This window comes from Vigna umbellata, chromosome 9 (genome assembly GCF_029865625.1).
Source record: "Vigna umbellata cultivar VRB3 chromosome 9, Vumbellata_1.0, whole genome shotgun sequence".
Classification (NCBI taxonomy): domain Eukaryota; kingdom Viridiplantae; phylum Streptophyta; class Magnoliopsida; order Fabales; family Fabaceae; genus Vigna; species Vigna umbellata.
In genome coordinates this window covers 52,450,512-52,466,081 of record NC_142173.1, presented here as the reverse complement: position 1 = coordinate 52,466,081, position 15,570 = coordinate 52,450,512, and the positions used below count along the sequence as shown (strand labels likewise).

The 15,570-nt window shown below is 32.3% G+C and overlaps 1 protein-coding gene across 1 annotated transcript; it reads right to left on the bottom strand.

Moving 5' to 3' along the window:
* Positions 1 to 7,534: 7,534 nt before the first annotated feature.
* LOC124840114 (E3 ubiquitin-protein ligase AIRP2-like) lies at positions 7,535 to 11,962 on the bottom strand. The gene is made up of 5 exons (XM_047316112.2): positions 11,668 to 11,962; positions 9,238 to 9,388; positions 9,051 to 9,117; positions 8,526 to 8,760; positions 7,535 to 8,026 (listed from the first exon to the last, which is right to left on the bottom strand). The coding sequence occupies exons 1-5, from the start codon at positions 11,730 to 11,732 to the stop codon at positions 7,822 to 7,824; spliced, it is 723 nt and encodes a 240-aa protein (XP_047172068.1). The 5' UTR covers positions 11,733 to 11,962; the 3' UTR covers positions 7,535 to 7,821.
* Between the last annotated feature and the right edge of the window lie 3,608 nt (positions 11,963 to 15,570).

Here is a 15,570-nt window from a genome sequence, read left to right as displayed (position 1 = left end):
TCTTCACAGTCACCCTCCTCACCATGGCCATGGACTTCACCTCTCTCAACTTGCACATCATTCACCTCACCTATTATTTCAGTCTGTTGTTCACATTCACCATTACCTTGCTATTGACACTGACCATCACCTTCCTCTTCACAGTCACCATCAGCTTGCTCTTGACAGTCATCACCACCTATACTTATATTCTCACCACAAAGGCTTTAACCTATTATCTAAGATAGAACCCCCCTACAGAATACGACAAGTTCTTAAACCCATCATATCCATGTCCTTTTACTACACTGACTACAAGGAAGTAGCTCCACATGTCTGGGTCAAAAGACAAAGTTGTACTGTCCTCCTCATACTTAAGTGGCCCATCATTTAAGAACTGTCCTCCATGGTGGAAAACAACTTGAAACTGATCCTCCATGTACAATAGTATAACAATATTTATCCTATAAAATAATAACAGGGGCAACAACGACAAAAATTATACAAAATTAAAACCACGACAACGAAACATGGGGGCCAACGACAACAAAAGTTAAACAAAATTAAAAGCACAAGAAACAAACATGGGGGACCACATTGCAACAGCCATTTAAAGCACAACTTCAAAAACGCACTCTAACAACACGTTAAACATGGGGGACCAGATTACAATTAACAAGGAAACAAGAATGAGCATGCAACATTGTCGAAAAACCATAAAAGGATAAAATATACAAACAATTAAACCCAAAACGGATTTACTAACCTCAACACGTGATTCACCTCCAACAAACTTCGCGAAAGCCTTTCACGTGATTCACCACCAACAACTAGCTGATTCCATAGAAAAACCACTGATAGATGACGCCAATTTCCTAGAACGAAACTTTATCTAAACCTAATTTCTCACTAAAACCTAATGTTCCCCAATTGCGAAACCATAACAACGAACCCACGAACCCTATTTTCCCCAATTTTCCCTAATTTCGCACACACTCAATATCTAACCCCAAAATACCAAACTCAACCCTAATACCTTTTAATTTCATTTCCAGAAATCAATTTTGTGTTCTGTTTTTTATTAAATTTACCATATTTTAAACTTTTTTAAATTTAAAATCAAATAAATCCACGTAATGACATCTTAATGTGCCATGTGGTTATTAAATGCTACCTCACCATGCCATCAGACAATAAATTTAATGATGTCAACAACAATTAATGACAAGGTCATAATTGACTCAATTTTACATAAAAAGGGAGTCAATTGATTAAACCAAAAACTGGTTTCTTGAACAATTAGACGTTAATAATGCTTTTTTACATGGTGATCTGCATGAAGAAGTTTACATGCACTTACCCCTTGGTATGACAGCTTCTCATCCCAATAAAGTCTGTAAATTAAAAAAAAATCATTATATGGGTTGAAACAAGCTAGCCGACAATGGTATGCCAAGCTCACCACAACTTTATTAGCTTTTAAATTCACACAATCTTCAGCTGACCATTCTCTCTTCAAAAAGAAAACAGGGGCATCTTTTACTGCATTATTAATCTATGTTGATGACATAGTTCTTGCAGGCAATGATTCTAATGAAATTGAATCTATTAAGGCACACTTGGATCATGAATTTAGCATTAAAAATCTTGGGAAACTTCATTACTTTTTAGGTCTTGAAATATCCTGCTCTTCTACTGGGATTGTGGTTAATCAAAGAAAATATGCTCTTGAATTGCTGGAAGAGAATGGTATCCTTGCTGCCAAACCTATATCCACTCCTATGGAACCTTCTACCAAATTCAATAGCTCTTAGGCAATCCTTTATCTGATCCACAACCTTATCGCAGATTAGTTGGTCAGTTGATGTATCTTACAACCACCAGACCAGACTTAGCTTTTGTTACTCAACAACTGAGTCAATATGTTTCTCAGCCAATGGATACTCATCATAGTGCTGCCATGAGAGTTCTTCGCTACATTAAAGGTTCTCCTGCTAAAGGTCTTCACTTTCTTGCCAACTCATCTCTAATGCCTTCCAATTTTGCTGATTCTGATTGGGGTAGTTGTATTGAAACCCGAAAATTTGTTACTGGGTATTGTGTCTTTTTGGGCTCTTCCTTAATTTTTTGGAAAACTAAGAAGCAAACAATTGTATCTCGTTCTTCCTCTGAAGCTGAATATAGGGCTCTTGCATCTTTGAGTTGTGAACTGCAATGGCTTCATTTCTTGCTCACTGATTTGCAAGTTCCTCCCACTGCTCCTATTTCAGTTTTTTGTGATAATCAATCCGCTATATACCTGGCTCGCAATCCAACTTTTCATGAATGGACAAAGCATATAAAGATTGACTGTCATGTCATTCGCGAGAAAATTCAAAGTGGTCTTCTTCATTTGCTGCGCATTTCTTCTTATGCTCAATTGGCTGATATTAGAGCTGTCAAAACGGGTAACCCGGTCCGACCCAACCCGACCCACCACGGGTTGGTCACTTAGCGAGCCAACCCAACCCCGCTCATTTATTAGCGAGCCGAAAAAATTTGAACCCGACCCGATCCACCACGGGTTGGTGGATTAAACGGGTTGGCTCATTGGCTCACTTAATTAACTTCTTTTTCACTCTCTTCTTCCGAGATTCTTATAATAACATGTTACTTTGATCGATCAAATTGAAACAGTAATAATATGATCAATTAATATAAAAGAAAATGAAACAAAAGAAATATATTATTATAAATATTTTAAGCTATCAAGCATAAAATTTTTCCAATTTAGTTTAATGAGACATACGTAATTACATATAGCCGTTAACAAAAATATATAGCACAAGATAAAACTGTCATGCTTGTAGATAAGTCTAAAAACAAGATAAAACAAATGATATATTCTTGAATTATCCAATCTATAATATTATCCATCTATTAAATTGGAGTCCTGAATGAATAAATCCATAGGATTATGCTCTCTTGAAGCATCTTCTTCTTTATCTCCATCTACAATACAATAAAAAATAGTGTTAACTAATGATATTGAAACACAAAGTAATAAATAATTAAAGACATATGAGAATAACAATAATGTTACTTGTTAGTTCAAAACCATGCAACCAGTTTTGAGTTAAAATAAGTGCCTCAACATTCTCTGGAAGAATGGATGAACGATATTTGGTTAGCACACGAGAACCAAGACTAAAGGCAGACTCACTAGCAACTGTAGTGATTGGAATGCTAAGAACATCACAAGCCATCTTAGACAAGTTTGGATAACAATCTTGACGATCCCTCCAATAACTTAATACATCCAACTTATCAAAAAACTTTGGATCAAGATTTCCTTCATCTAAATAAAGATCTAATTCAAACCTTCCAGTGTCATTAACATGTTGGCTCAAATAATCAACATATTCCTAAGACATCATGAAACAAAGTTAATATGTCATTAGTCACAAGTAATAAATAAAATATACATAATAAAATAAAGCAAATATAAGAATTAAAGACTTACATCAAATACATCCATCACTGGCTCATCATTAGTAAAAGAAGGTTGTTGTGTTGGAGGAGCAACTTGAGAACTTGAAGTATTTGACTCATTTGAATTTAATTTGACATATTCTTCAAACAACTTATACATGTTATCCTTTAAAACATTAATTTTTTCTTCACAAGTAGAAGGATTAATCTTTCTATAACAAAATCAATAGCTTCAAACTTCATCCGTGGATCAAGAATAGCCCCAATAGCAAGAATGTCACAATATTGATCCCAATATTTACTAAACTTGTTCATCATACTCAATGACATATCTTTAATCGTCATATCATCACTTTTTATATTTTCTCGTAACAAACATTCAATTTTCCAAACTTGCATGAAGTAACGATTAGAAGTTGGATAAGAAGAACCTAAAATCAAATTAGTCATTACATAAAACGGCTTCAAGAACTCACACATTTTTCAGCCTTTTTCCACTCATCATTTGACGGACAATGAAAATAATTTCTGTCACGGATAGCCAAACTTCCAAAGGCGCGTCGATATCGAATTGCACTCTCAAGCATAAGATAGGTAGAATTCCATCTAGTAGGAACATCCATTTTCAAACCTACTTTGGTATCAATATCCCTCACTTGAATAACACATTCTTTAAATGCAATTTTCTTGCCTCTGATCCTCTCACATATTTTATGCTCTCTCTAATCTTTTGCAAAGCATCAGAAGCCACCTTTAATCCCTCTTGCACAATAATATTCAAGACATGTGCACTACACCTTATATGAAAGTAATCACCATTACATATCAAACTATTTTGCAATTTCAATTGCTCACTCAAAATTTTTTGCAACACCTCATTGGCACTAGCATTGTCGAGTGTAATAGAAAAAATCTTCCTATCTATTTCCCAATCAAGCAAGAGAGCAAATATTTTTTGTGCCAAATCATGACCTGTATTTGGAGGTTCCATTTTACAAAAAGGCAATAATCTTACTATTCAACCTCCAACTAGCATCAACAAAATAAGCAGTCAAACAAATAAACCCTTCTTGATTTATAGAAGTCCAACAATCAGATGTCAAACAAATTCTACTATGAGATTTACACATTGCAAGTTTAACCCTCTCTTTGTGTTCATGAAATTTCTTTGAAATATTAGACACAGCTGTATTCCTACTTGGAACTCTTACTGCTGGATTTAGTTATAGAAGTAATTCTTTAATCCATTTATATTCAACAAAATTATATGGAAGTCCATGTTGAATAATAGCCATTGAAATAAGGTCATCTACAACTTTTTGGTCAATTTATCTAGATCTTAATTTCCCAGCATGATCAATTATCATTTTCCCTATGTCATTGTCTTTTAATTTCTTTAGGACTGAACACTTTGTCAAATGACGCAACATTGTTGAGGTCCCTATTTTCATACCACCAGCAACATACTCTGTTCCACATGCGTTGCATTTTACCTTTTCTTTACCATCTTTAATACAAATTTTCGTAAAATGATCCCAAACTTTTGAAGTACTTAACCTAGGTCTCTTACTTTCTCTATCAAAATCTTTATCCTCATTCTCAATGTCTTCTATGTTAGGTGGCGAACCATCTTTCAAATGATCATGAACACTTTCATCATTTACTGTTTCAGATTTCATTTTGTTCTGTAATAATTATACAATATTATTAATATAATGATCACAACAAAAGATACACACAATATTTTTAAACAACAATTTATTCCACATTAAATTCAATGATCAAATAGGTAAAGAAACAAAAGGGTTTAAAAACCCTTAGTTTAGGGGTATGCGAGTTTGGAATGAGAAAAGGAAAAGAAATATTCATGTGGAGCCAATAATGATTCTTTGGTAGTTGATTAGATGTGTGGGGACAAAAGGGTTTTATTGTTTCATTTTTATGCATGATGGAGGGGTCTTACGTAACAAATGGTAGGGAGGATATTTCATTCAAAGAATGAAACCAAATAAAAAATGAAATCGTGACCTTCTAGACTTAGGACTGGACTGCTATGACCGTAGGGTTATCATTGCTCCAAAATCAAAATATCTCAAGCACTAAGCTCCTGGAATCAATGCACAGTTCATTCTCAAAATAAAGCACCCCTCACATTACATTTTATTATGGCAAAAACATGACCAAACGAAATTTGAAAGCTATAAAAATATAAACCGTTTCTTACCTGAGATATTTGAGAGGACAACAAGGGTTTCACGATGGGGAAGGAGAGAGTCTGCTGCAAGGCTCTGCTAAGACGAATTTTTTGCTGCACTAAGGGGAAAGACTGCGTCGAGTGAAGGGAGCGTAAGGGTAGGGGAACTTAAGGTTTTATTTGCAGAGGAGAACTTGTGAAAAGACTATATATTACTAAGTAAAAGTTATACATCTTGAATAATTAATTTAATTAATTTAATTTTAATAAAAAAATAGAATTTAAATAATTAATTTAATTAATTTGATTTAATTAAAAAAAAATAGGTGGATTGGTGAGCCAACCCGACCCACCACGGGTTCAACCCATGTGAGCCGGGTTGTTAGTGAGCCGGGTCAAAATTGGCTTGCATAAAAAATTCGACATGTTTTTCCAGCCCAACCCGGCTCAAACCCGTGGTGAGCCGGGTTGGCTCACGGGTTTCAACCCATTTTGACGGCTCTAGCTGATATGTTCACTAAGGCTCTTCATCCCAAAGTTTTCACACAATGCATATCCAATCTTGGACTATTCGATGTTCATAGTCCCGCTTGAGGGAGGGTATTACCAAATAATTAATCATGTTTATTACAATTTGTTATGTTTTTGTCTTTTTCCTCCATGTGAACAGTTTTGCACACTTTTTCTTTCCTGAACAGTTTCGTACAGTTTGTTATAACACCCGTCTAGTTTGTTACACATAGATGATTTTCTTCATCCTTACATATACGGGGCTTTGCCTTTCCTGTAATGAGAATGATGGAATCAATGAAAGATTCATTCTGAGAACAGCCACTTCCAATTCCAGTGCAGATTTGGGAAGACTTAGCCATAGATTTTATCACAGACCTTCCACTCTCTAAAGGCTTTACAGTAATACTGGTGGTGGTTGACATGCTATCGAAGTATGCTCACTTCTTCACTATGAAAAAGGATTATTCTAGCAAGCAAGTGGCAGAGGGGTTCGTTAAGAATATAGTTAAATTGTATGAGTTCCCTAAATTATTGTGTCAGATAGAGACAACGTTTTCACCAATCAATTTTTGGCAGCACATGTTCAAACTCAGTGGAACCACCATTAAACTAACCACTCCATATCACCCTTAGACGGATGGCTAATTTGAGACTCTATATAGATGTGTATCTTAGATGCTTAACTTATGACTCTCCTAAGAAATGGGCAACATTATTACCATGGCAGAATTTTGGACACCCTTTAAAGCAGTTTATGAAAGAGATCCACCTAAGCGTACCCGGTATATGATTTACCAAACAGATCTTGTGTCAATCCAAGAACGATTGCTCACCAGGGACATCGCATTTAACAATCTAAAACATAATTTACTTAAAGCACAAGGCCACATGAAGAAATATGTAGATCAAAAGAAGAGACAACTAGATTTCAAGATTGGTGACACGATTTTAGTCAAGTTGCAACCTTATAGACAACCCTCACTAGCTTTGAGAAAAGATTACAAACTCAGTCTAAGGTACTATGAACCCTTTCCCATCATTGAAAGAATTGGCTTGGTTTCTTATAAACTAACTCCAAGGTGAAGGATTTCCATTGGCTAGGGGAACAATATATCAGGCACTTAGGGAGAGAGAAAAAGGACGTTGTTGTAAATCTTCTCTTCTCTGCCAATTCTGTTTCCTTTCTGTCCTCGCGATTCTGTTATTTTGCTGTATTGTTTTTTTTGCTGTAAGCTTGATTCTCAAACTTTCCAACTCTTCTTAATGAATATATCATGATGAGGTATTTCATTATACATTAAATTGCCAATTCTCTTTTGGTGAAATTGGAACACATCACATGGCTGTGGTGAACTAACTCTGATGAACAAACTTAGATGAACAAGCAATCCTTTAATTTAATTTTCAATGGATAATAAGTTATTATTTCACTATGAAGTCAACATGTATTTACATTTGGAATCATTCCTGAACAAACTGACGATCAAATGCAGAATGGAATTTGAAGTAAAAATTATCTATGACTAAAGGAAAATCAGAAGTGCTGAGAATAACACATCAGTACGGGTTCTGGCTCCATGAGAGGCAATTTATCAATGTACATCAGCAACCTAATTAAATTCTTCAGCTGCTCACGCAGATTCAAAGTAATCGGGTAAAAACCATTAGCGCTGAGGATAAGACATTAGCGAAGGATCTGACACAATCAGAGGCAACTTGTCAACATATGCAAATAGTCTTTTTAGATTTTCCTTGTTGATTGAAGCCAAGTCATTTATTTCATTGCTGTTCAAGTAGATCCAAAGGTCACCAGAATTTACTCTTTGAAGACTATCCCGACAGAAAGGGCAAGATTGAGATCTTGAATGCCTAAAAAGTAACAAAAACTTAATCTTTGAAATGTAAGCAATGTCAGCAAGCAGCACGGTCAAAGAGTTAATCGCATTTCAAAAAGATCATTTAGAATGACTTAAGCGTTATATTTCTTATCACTTAAAAAATCTTATTAGGATGAATCTATTCATACCACCAATAGAATAGACGATAAATCTTTTCTACTTCTTCACTGATGCTAGATCATTTATTTATATTGTTTCTATACTAAGCCAAATATATATAGAATCAGTCCAGTTCTGTTGTACCCTACAACTACATGTTCTTGGTATCAATCAATATCTATTAAATTGCAATTCAAGATGTTTAAGACCATAAACTGTCGTAATTTTTTTTATTACTATTTACCATTAGAACTTTAAATATATACTACTATTATTTGCCTTCCAAAGAAAAATGACTCAAGTTTGCGAAAGGTTTGGGAAAAAAATGTGGGAACCATATCATAATGTAACAGAAATTACAATGTGCTCACCAGTCCCTGAAGCATTTCATACACAAAGTGTGGTTGCAATTGGGCAAGACAACCTTGTTGTTCATCTCCATGCAAATACCGCATTCTTCTTCTCTCTCAATATCAATTTCAGATAGTTTTCCTTTTCTTACTATATCTTTGTGCATGTACTTTTTAGCAAATAAATCTTTCTGTTTTCTTTCTTCTACATCAGTGACTCCTCTGTGGAGTTGAAGTAAAGAGGGAAAGATCACACCTGTTGTTAAAGAGTATAAGTAAAAACAATTATATCTGGAGTTTGAGCCACTTTTCTAGAGGAAAACAAAACCATCCAAGTGTTTCTTAAAGATATGACATGATTTCAAATTTGACTTTTCTTTTCAGGTTAAAAAGGAGTTTTACTTCCTGGTGAGGGGAAGGGATGACAAAAAGCAGTCAATATTGAATTCAATCCCAAGAACAGACATTGTGTCCATAAGCTAAAGCTAAACCTTAAGGGGACTTTGTGCAACATAGGCTAAAGCTGTCTGACCAACATTCACTTACCATAGAAATCCTTCAGACTGGTTTTTCTCTCATAAATGGACATGGTTGTCTTCCCATCCTCATATACCTGGGACAATTTCATCACTTTATTACATGCTTCAACAAAAATGGAAGCATTTGTCAAGACTATCATATTTGATTGTGGATTACAAGTTTATTTGAGAAGCATGAGGGGTAGGAATTTTACCTTGTATATGAGAACTCTAAGCAATCCCAAGGCTCCAGCAAGATGACAGTCAGTCCACTGAACCAGAAAAAGAAAGAATTGAGCAGCTGGACTATAAGACAATCTCATCTGTAAGCAGGCTCCATCACTTTCTCTTGGATAATCAGAAGCACTGTGCAGAAACAAGGTTGCACAATGAATAGGTTAAAAACAAATACGTAAAAAATCTATGTTCTAGGAAAAGAGAAATATTATTGAAAAGAGAACATTAACATCTAACACCCCCAATTCATGCCCGAACTTCACACTCAAAACGTATCTCGTTTTGATGAGTCACATGAACAAGTTTCACACATTAGTATTCCTAACAGAAATTGATGTCTTCAACAAGAAAATAGAACTATAATTGAAGTTACAATTGAAAACAGCAACTTAGAGAGCCTATACAAAAGCATACGTAACAGCGTAAGTTCATTTGTTTAGAAAAAGTGAAAGGTAATGTACACTTGAATTTTGTATAGAAAGTAACAACTGGAAAACAATAAAATAATGGAGATGCACTTGAAATCTTAATGGGGGCAATTTATCCTTGAATTTTTGCCGAAAGCACCTACCCCATGCTTAGCAAAAACTTCGGGGCCATGTTTGGAAAGACTAGTTTAGAAACTATGTTTTAAGTTTTTGGCTTATAAGCTAGCTAACAGCTGATCGGTTATAAATTTTGAATTGATAAATATAAAATGACATTATAAATAAATTTTTATTTTTAGAAAAATGTATATTATGATGCAATTGTAATTTTAGACTTGCAAAAATAATTAATTTTTTATTAAACTTTTCAGTATTTTTATTTCGGTTTTTAAAAATTATATATATTTTCCCAATGTGGAGAATCATTTTATTCAAACTAATTGGTATAATAAGTATTAGCTAATTTTTTTTATTTAAAAAAATTATTTTAAGTTGAACTACATAAAAATTGAAAAAAATACTACATCAAGTATTAAGCATACAATATTTTAAACTTGACAACATCCTATTAATATACACGACAATTCCTAAACGATAGAAAAATATATTGAAATATAAAATATAGTAATAAAAAATTTAAATAAATTACAAACTGCTAAGTTATAAATTATAAACTCTTAAGATAAAATACATTAAAATGTTTTACCAAATATTTTTTAATTACTTAAACTAGTTTATAAGCTATTTGGATAATATCTTACTTTACCTTAACACACAATTTCACCATTAAAGAAAAAAAAAATTGAAATGACATATAACACTTAAATGGACGTTCGTTGCCAGTTTTGAATCTCAAAAATGACAAAAGCAGAACATACTTGATAAAGGAGTTGAAATAAATAAAGATATATAAAGCCAACCAAAGGAGCCTCCTTAATACTTTTTATATACACTATTCAATCATTTCCAAACTTTCCTTTCTTCACCCATAGTAGACTCAGTGTGAATTCTTTACAGAATGAACTTTCAAAATTAGTTTAGCATTTGGTTGAAATTTAATTTAAATAATAAAAAACATAAAAGAGTCAATTTAGTCCCGAAATTGCATCTCCGCGTTGTATTAGTTGGTAAAATTGTTAAGAATTTAAACAACAAAACTGAACATCTTATAAAAAAAATTCATAAATTCATTGTTTAACACAGATTTTGATATAGATTAACCTCATTAACGTTGTGTTTATCTGTTAATTCTTTATTAAGAATTTAAGTCACAGTTAGAACACTCTATTGTTTTATTGTTTTAAAATTTTGAGTATTGTTTTATTATTTTAAAATTTGAGTTGAAGACCATGTAATTCTTCATCTAAATTGTTGTATGCATAACTATCCCTTCTAAAAAGTCACCAAAAACCAATATACTAACGCTAAAAAACCTCTAATATTATTTAGAGTTGGTTTTGTTTAAATATCTCACATTAACTTTTCCTTTTCTATTTTGTTTAAATATCTTAAAAAATGAATTAATTTCAAGAACTTAAATGACATTCTAAACAATTAGCCATCTATCTGATCTGTTTTTTTTTTTTTTCTAATTTCAAGCATTAAATTCATAATTTACTAAGGAGATACGTAAATGACACGCACACTCGCTATTTTTCAAATTAGAACAAACCAGAGTCCATACCTACACACCAACAAATTATCTAAAAAAAACTAAAAACAGAAGAAAAAAATATGCACAAATTCCATATCTCACATCCAATTATTCGCAGGTTCACTTCTATTTGTTTTCAATTGGGACGTTATCCCCTAATATTTCCTAAAATAGCTCTAATTTAAGAGAAAGCTAGAATTACCAACTCAACGGTCCCTAATTTCTGAAACTAATCAAACACCGAAACAGTTCAATTTCAGAAACAAAAACAAAATCAAAACTATTAGTAAATATTATTGCAGAGAGTGAAGGATGAAGTGAATTACAGAGTATTGGCAAAGAGAATGTCGGCTTCAAGAGCTTTGAGGGAATCCTTGAAGGACTTTCGCATCTCTGATACGCTATCACTGTTCCCTCTTCTTCTCCTCCTTTCTCACGAGAGAGCAATTAACTCATTCAATGAGAAATAGGACGTGACGACGAAACACGTCCTCAAAAACTTGAACCCGTTCCTCTTAAAAAAGAAGGTGGTAGAAGAAATTAACGGAAGCGAATTTAAGAGGAAGAGAGGGCGGAGCGAGCGAAAGAGGAAAAAGGTTCGAGGGTTTTGGCTTGAAGCACACGTAATCCGTTTATATATATCTCATCTTCACCATTATTTTATTATTATCTGTGATCACCAAATTAAAAATCCTAGATTTCAAGAGGATATGATTAGAGTTCTAATCAAGTTGAATTTTAAGCACGCTATTAATACAGATTATTTCATATTTGTTATGTGCAAAGTTTTTCTTATTTGTTTTACTTATAATTATTATTTATAAAAAATATTAGATTACTCTTAACTTTGTATAAAATAAAATATTGACTGGAAAATTAAACTCAACAAATTTACTTATAAAAAAAATAAAGCGTGAACCGAATGTATTAAGGTATTTATCTTAGAATTAAAAAACTTTTTTTCTTGCAACAAGAGTCTGAAATTAGTAGTTTTTCTTAAATAAAAAAAGTACAAAGATTTATGTTAGAATTAAACATTTTTTTTCTTCCAAGACGAGTCTGAAATTAGTAGTTTTTCTTTAATATTTTTAAATTTAACGTTTAATAAAACGTGGTCATATACTAATTTTAATAGTGTGAGATGTATATTTAAAAATATTATATATATATATATATATATATATATATATATATATATATATATATATATTTAAAATAGGTGTTTCAATTCTAAGTTCATCGTTAAAAACATTTCGAAAAATAAAAGTATTTAAACTCTCGACTTCGTAAAACTATTGAGTATAATAGTTTATTATAATTGTCTTCATTTTCAATCAAATGCAATTATCCTTGAATATAAAAAGGTATTGATCTCAAATTCATGTGAATACAAAAATAATTCATAATTTACTTAAAAAGTATTAAAATGTTAATTTGACACGCATTAAATTTTTCTTTGAGCTGCGTAATCAAATGAATAAAGGAAAAAATTAAATAAAATTACAAATGATTAAAAAAATTAGGGAACAGGAACTTTAGGAAAATAATTTTAAAATCAATGATTTTTTAGAATATAAAAGAAAAATATTCGAACTAAGCCTAGTTTAATCTGTGATACATTGATAATTTGGGAATAAAAGATAATGTGAAATGTTTGAAAAATTGAGTTAAATATTTGGATAGTAGATTTGATAGGAAATTACGGAAGTGACACTATGGTTGACGTGGTGGGTATTTAAGGAAGAAATAAATGCGTCGCTGACATAGTGTTCAGTATAGCTTGCATATGGTTCTCTTTCTATTCCTCCCTCTGTGAAAAAGTAGTTTGTTATGATAAAGAGCAAGCACGAAGTGGGCCCATGTTCTTCACTGACATAGTTACTAGATTGAATAATCGATTAAAAATAAAACAGGAAAAATGAAAATAATAAAAGCATAGTCCAGGTGGTATATGATTTCAATACACCTGTCATATTCTAGACGGTTTTAATATATAATGACAAATTAGTTTTAATATTTATCAATTATTATAATTTGATTTTGTATTATTTATAAATTAAAATCATATATATTTATATTCTAGATATTATTAAATATAGAATATTTTTTAGTTAAAATTGAACTAAATGAAGATTATAATAAAGATATTCACGTGTGATAAATGATAGTCATTTATTATGAGATGAGATGGAAAGTTTTATTGTGAAGTAATATATATATACATACATATATATATATATATATATATATATATATATATATATATAAAATTTTACTCTGTAATCCACCTTTTTAATTTTGATATCGAAAGAGTTTTACATTTCAGGAGTTTTAAATTTCACCACATTTGATGATTTAGATATAGACGCTTCACTAAGTGATTAATAATTGAATAGTTTATATTAGACTCTTCTTAGGTTGTGTGTCTTTTTTATGGATGATTATAATAATACTATTAATACTTATTTGTGAGGATGGATGTACAAATGTGTAATCCCTAAATCCTAAATATTAATTCGTTTAGTTTTTGTGATTTGTAATGATTTGAAAGAAGGGATTTGTTGGATTATGGTTTTATCCATAAGTGTATTACATAAGAGATACGTGAGAAATGTATCATAGAGAATTTAGTAAAAAATAAAACTAACCTTGTCTTCAATTTGATAGTATTTCATGTGAGAGGCTTTAAAATCAATTACGGAAAAAAGAGAATTAATTCTTGCCTATGTTAAAAAAAACGATTTTGGGTGATTGTGATGTTTATGGAATTGATTATAAGATGTTTTGATGGGTTAGAAATTGATTTTGCATTTATTTGTGTTAGTTTTAAAATCGATTCTAGGTGATTCAAATATGCTGAAATCGATTATGGTGAGGGACAAATCGGTTATGTGTTTGTTATTAGAGGTTGGAATTGATTCTCAAAAAATTTGTTGAAAGTGAAATTGATTCCATGATCTTTTAAATAATTTGAAATTGGTTCCAGTATGTGTGTGGGTACATGAGAATGGAATGAGTGAGAAAGAAGGAAACTAGTTTGGCTCTTCTTCTTGAGTGCTTTTGTTGGTGTTAGTCCCAAGCAGGTTGTCTTCTCCACTCTCCTTCATTAGATGCTACTCAATTCCTCAAATTCCAACTCTTGGAACATCAAGGGGCGTTATAGTAATTTGCATCCCACACACCTCAATCTCAAGAATATGAGAGAAAGGAGAAAGAGATGGAACAAAAACTAAGGAAGAAAAAAGGTGTTGTATGTTTTTATGTGTTGTCTATGAAATAATATAATACTGATATTATTATAATTCCATTATTTACTAATTTAATTTTGTTGAAGGTATCAAATTACATAGTAATTATAATTTGGATAGATTAAATTTATTTAGAGAAAAATTCTAACTTCATAACGTTATTTCAATTACAACTTTAAATAAACCAAGATTAATAATATTAATAGTAATTGTTTCGTTTATGATGACAAATCTCATAGTCATGGTCAAACACTTTCAAGAATAGTGGAAGTCATCTTTGAAGATGTTGCGGACTACCTTTGGAGCCATCACGGAGCATAGTTTGAAGAGTAGTATAGGTTGTTTAGGCCATTGTATTCAACCATATAATTTAGGTTTGTTTAAGGCTTGTATTAAAGCCTAATTAGTATAGGATTTTTCCTTAAGCTAGACATCCAAATCATTTGGAAAGTATGCGTCATGTGTCATGTGTCATGTGTCATGCTTCCATTGAAAATGATTTAACTTTAGTAGTGGCTACATGACACTCTAAGAATGAAGATGATTGTCTTTATGAGTGGCCACATGTTCTCCCCTCATTAGAGAGGATTTGTGGACACTTTTCCACTCCTTATAAGGCCTTATTTTCGACCAATGAGTGCAAAGGTGGGAAATCATGCTCTTAGGGTTTTTAGGAGACGCCCTTGCCTATACATAGAGATGTCTCCTCTCTTGTAATCATCTTGGAAGTTTATTAAGGTTATGCTGCTCAAATTTGGCCATACATTTCCTAGATCAAGACCAGAGCAACCCTAGAGGTCCCTCTAGTCACCTTCCTCCTTAAGTTGGCCTCACCTTTCTTGGAACCACCAAACACTACACCACCACCACCATATCTCTTAGAGGTCGTGAGCTTCTACACCATCCACATCTTAGCTCATAATCTTTGAACCATTTACCACCACATTTCTGCACATCCATGCTAGGAAACACCCCTCCATG

Coding starts and splice junctions, on each gene's coding strand:
- LOC124840114 (XM_047316112.2), bottom strand. CDS start 11,732: ATGCGAAAGTCCTTCAAGGATTCCCTCAAAGCTCTTGAAGCCGACATT. Junction 9,118..9,237: donor TTAGAGTTCTCATATACAAG/GTAAAATTCCTA, acceptor AAATTGTCCCAG/GTATATGAGGATGGGAAGAC. Junction 8,027..8,525: donor ATGAAATGCTTCAGGGACTG/GTGAGCACATTG, acceptor GTTACTTTTTAG/GCATTCAAGATCTCAATCTT.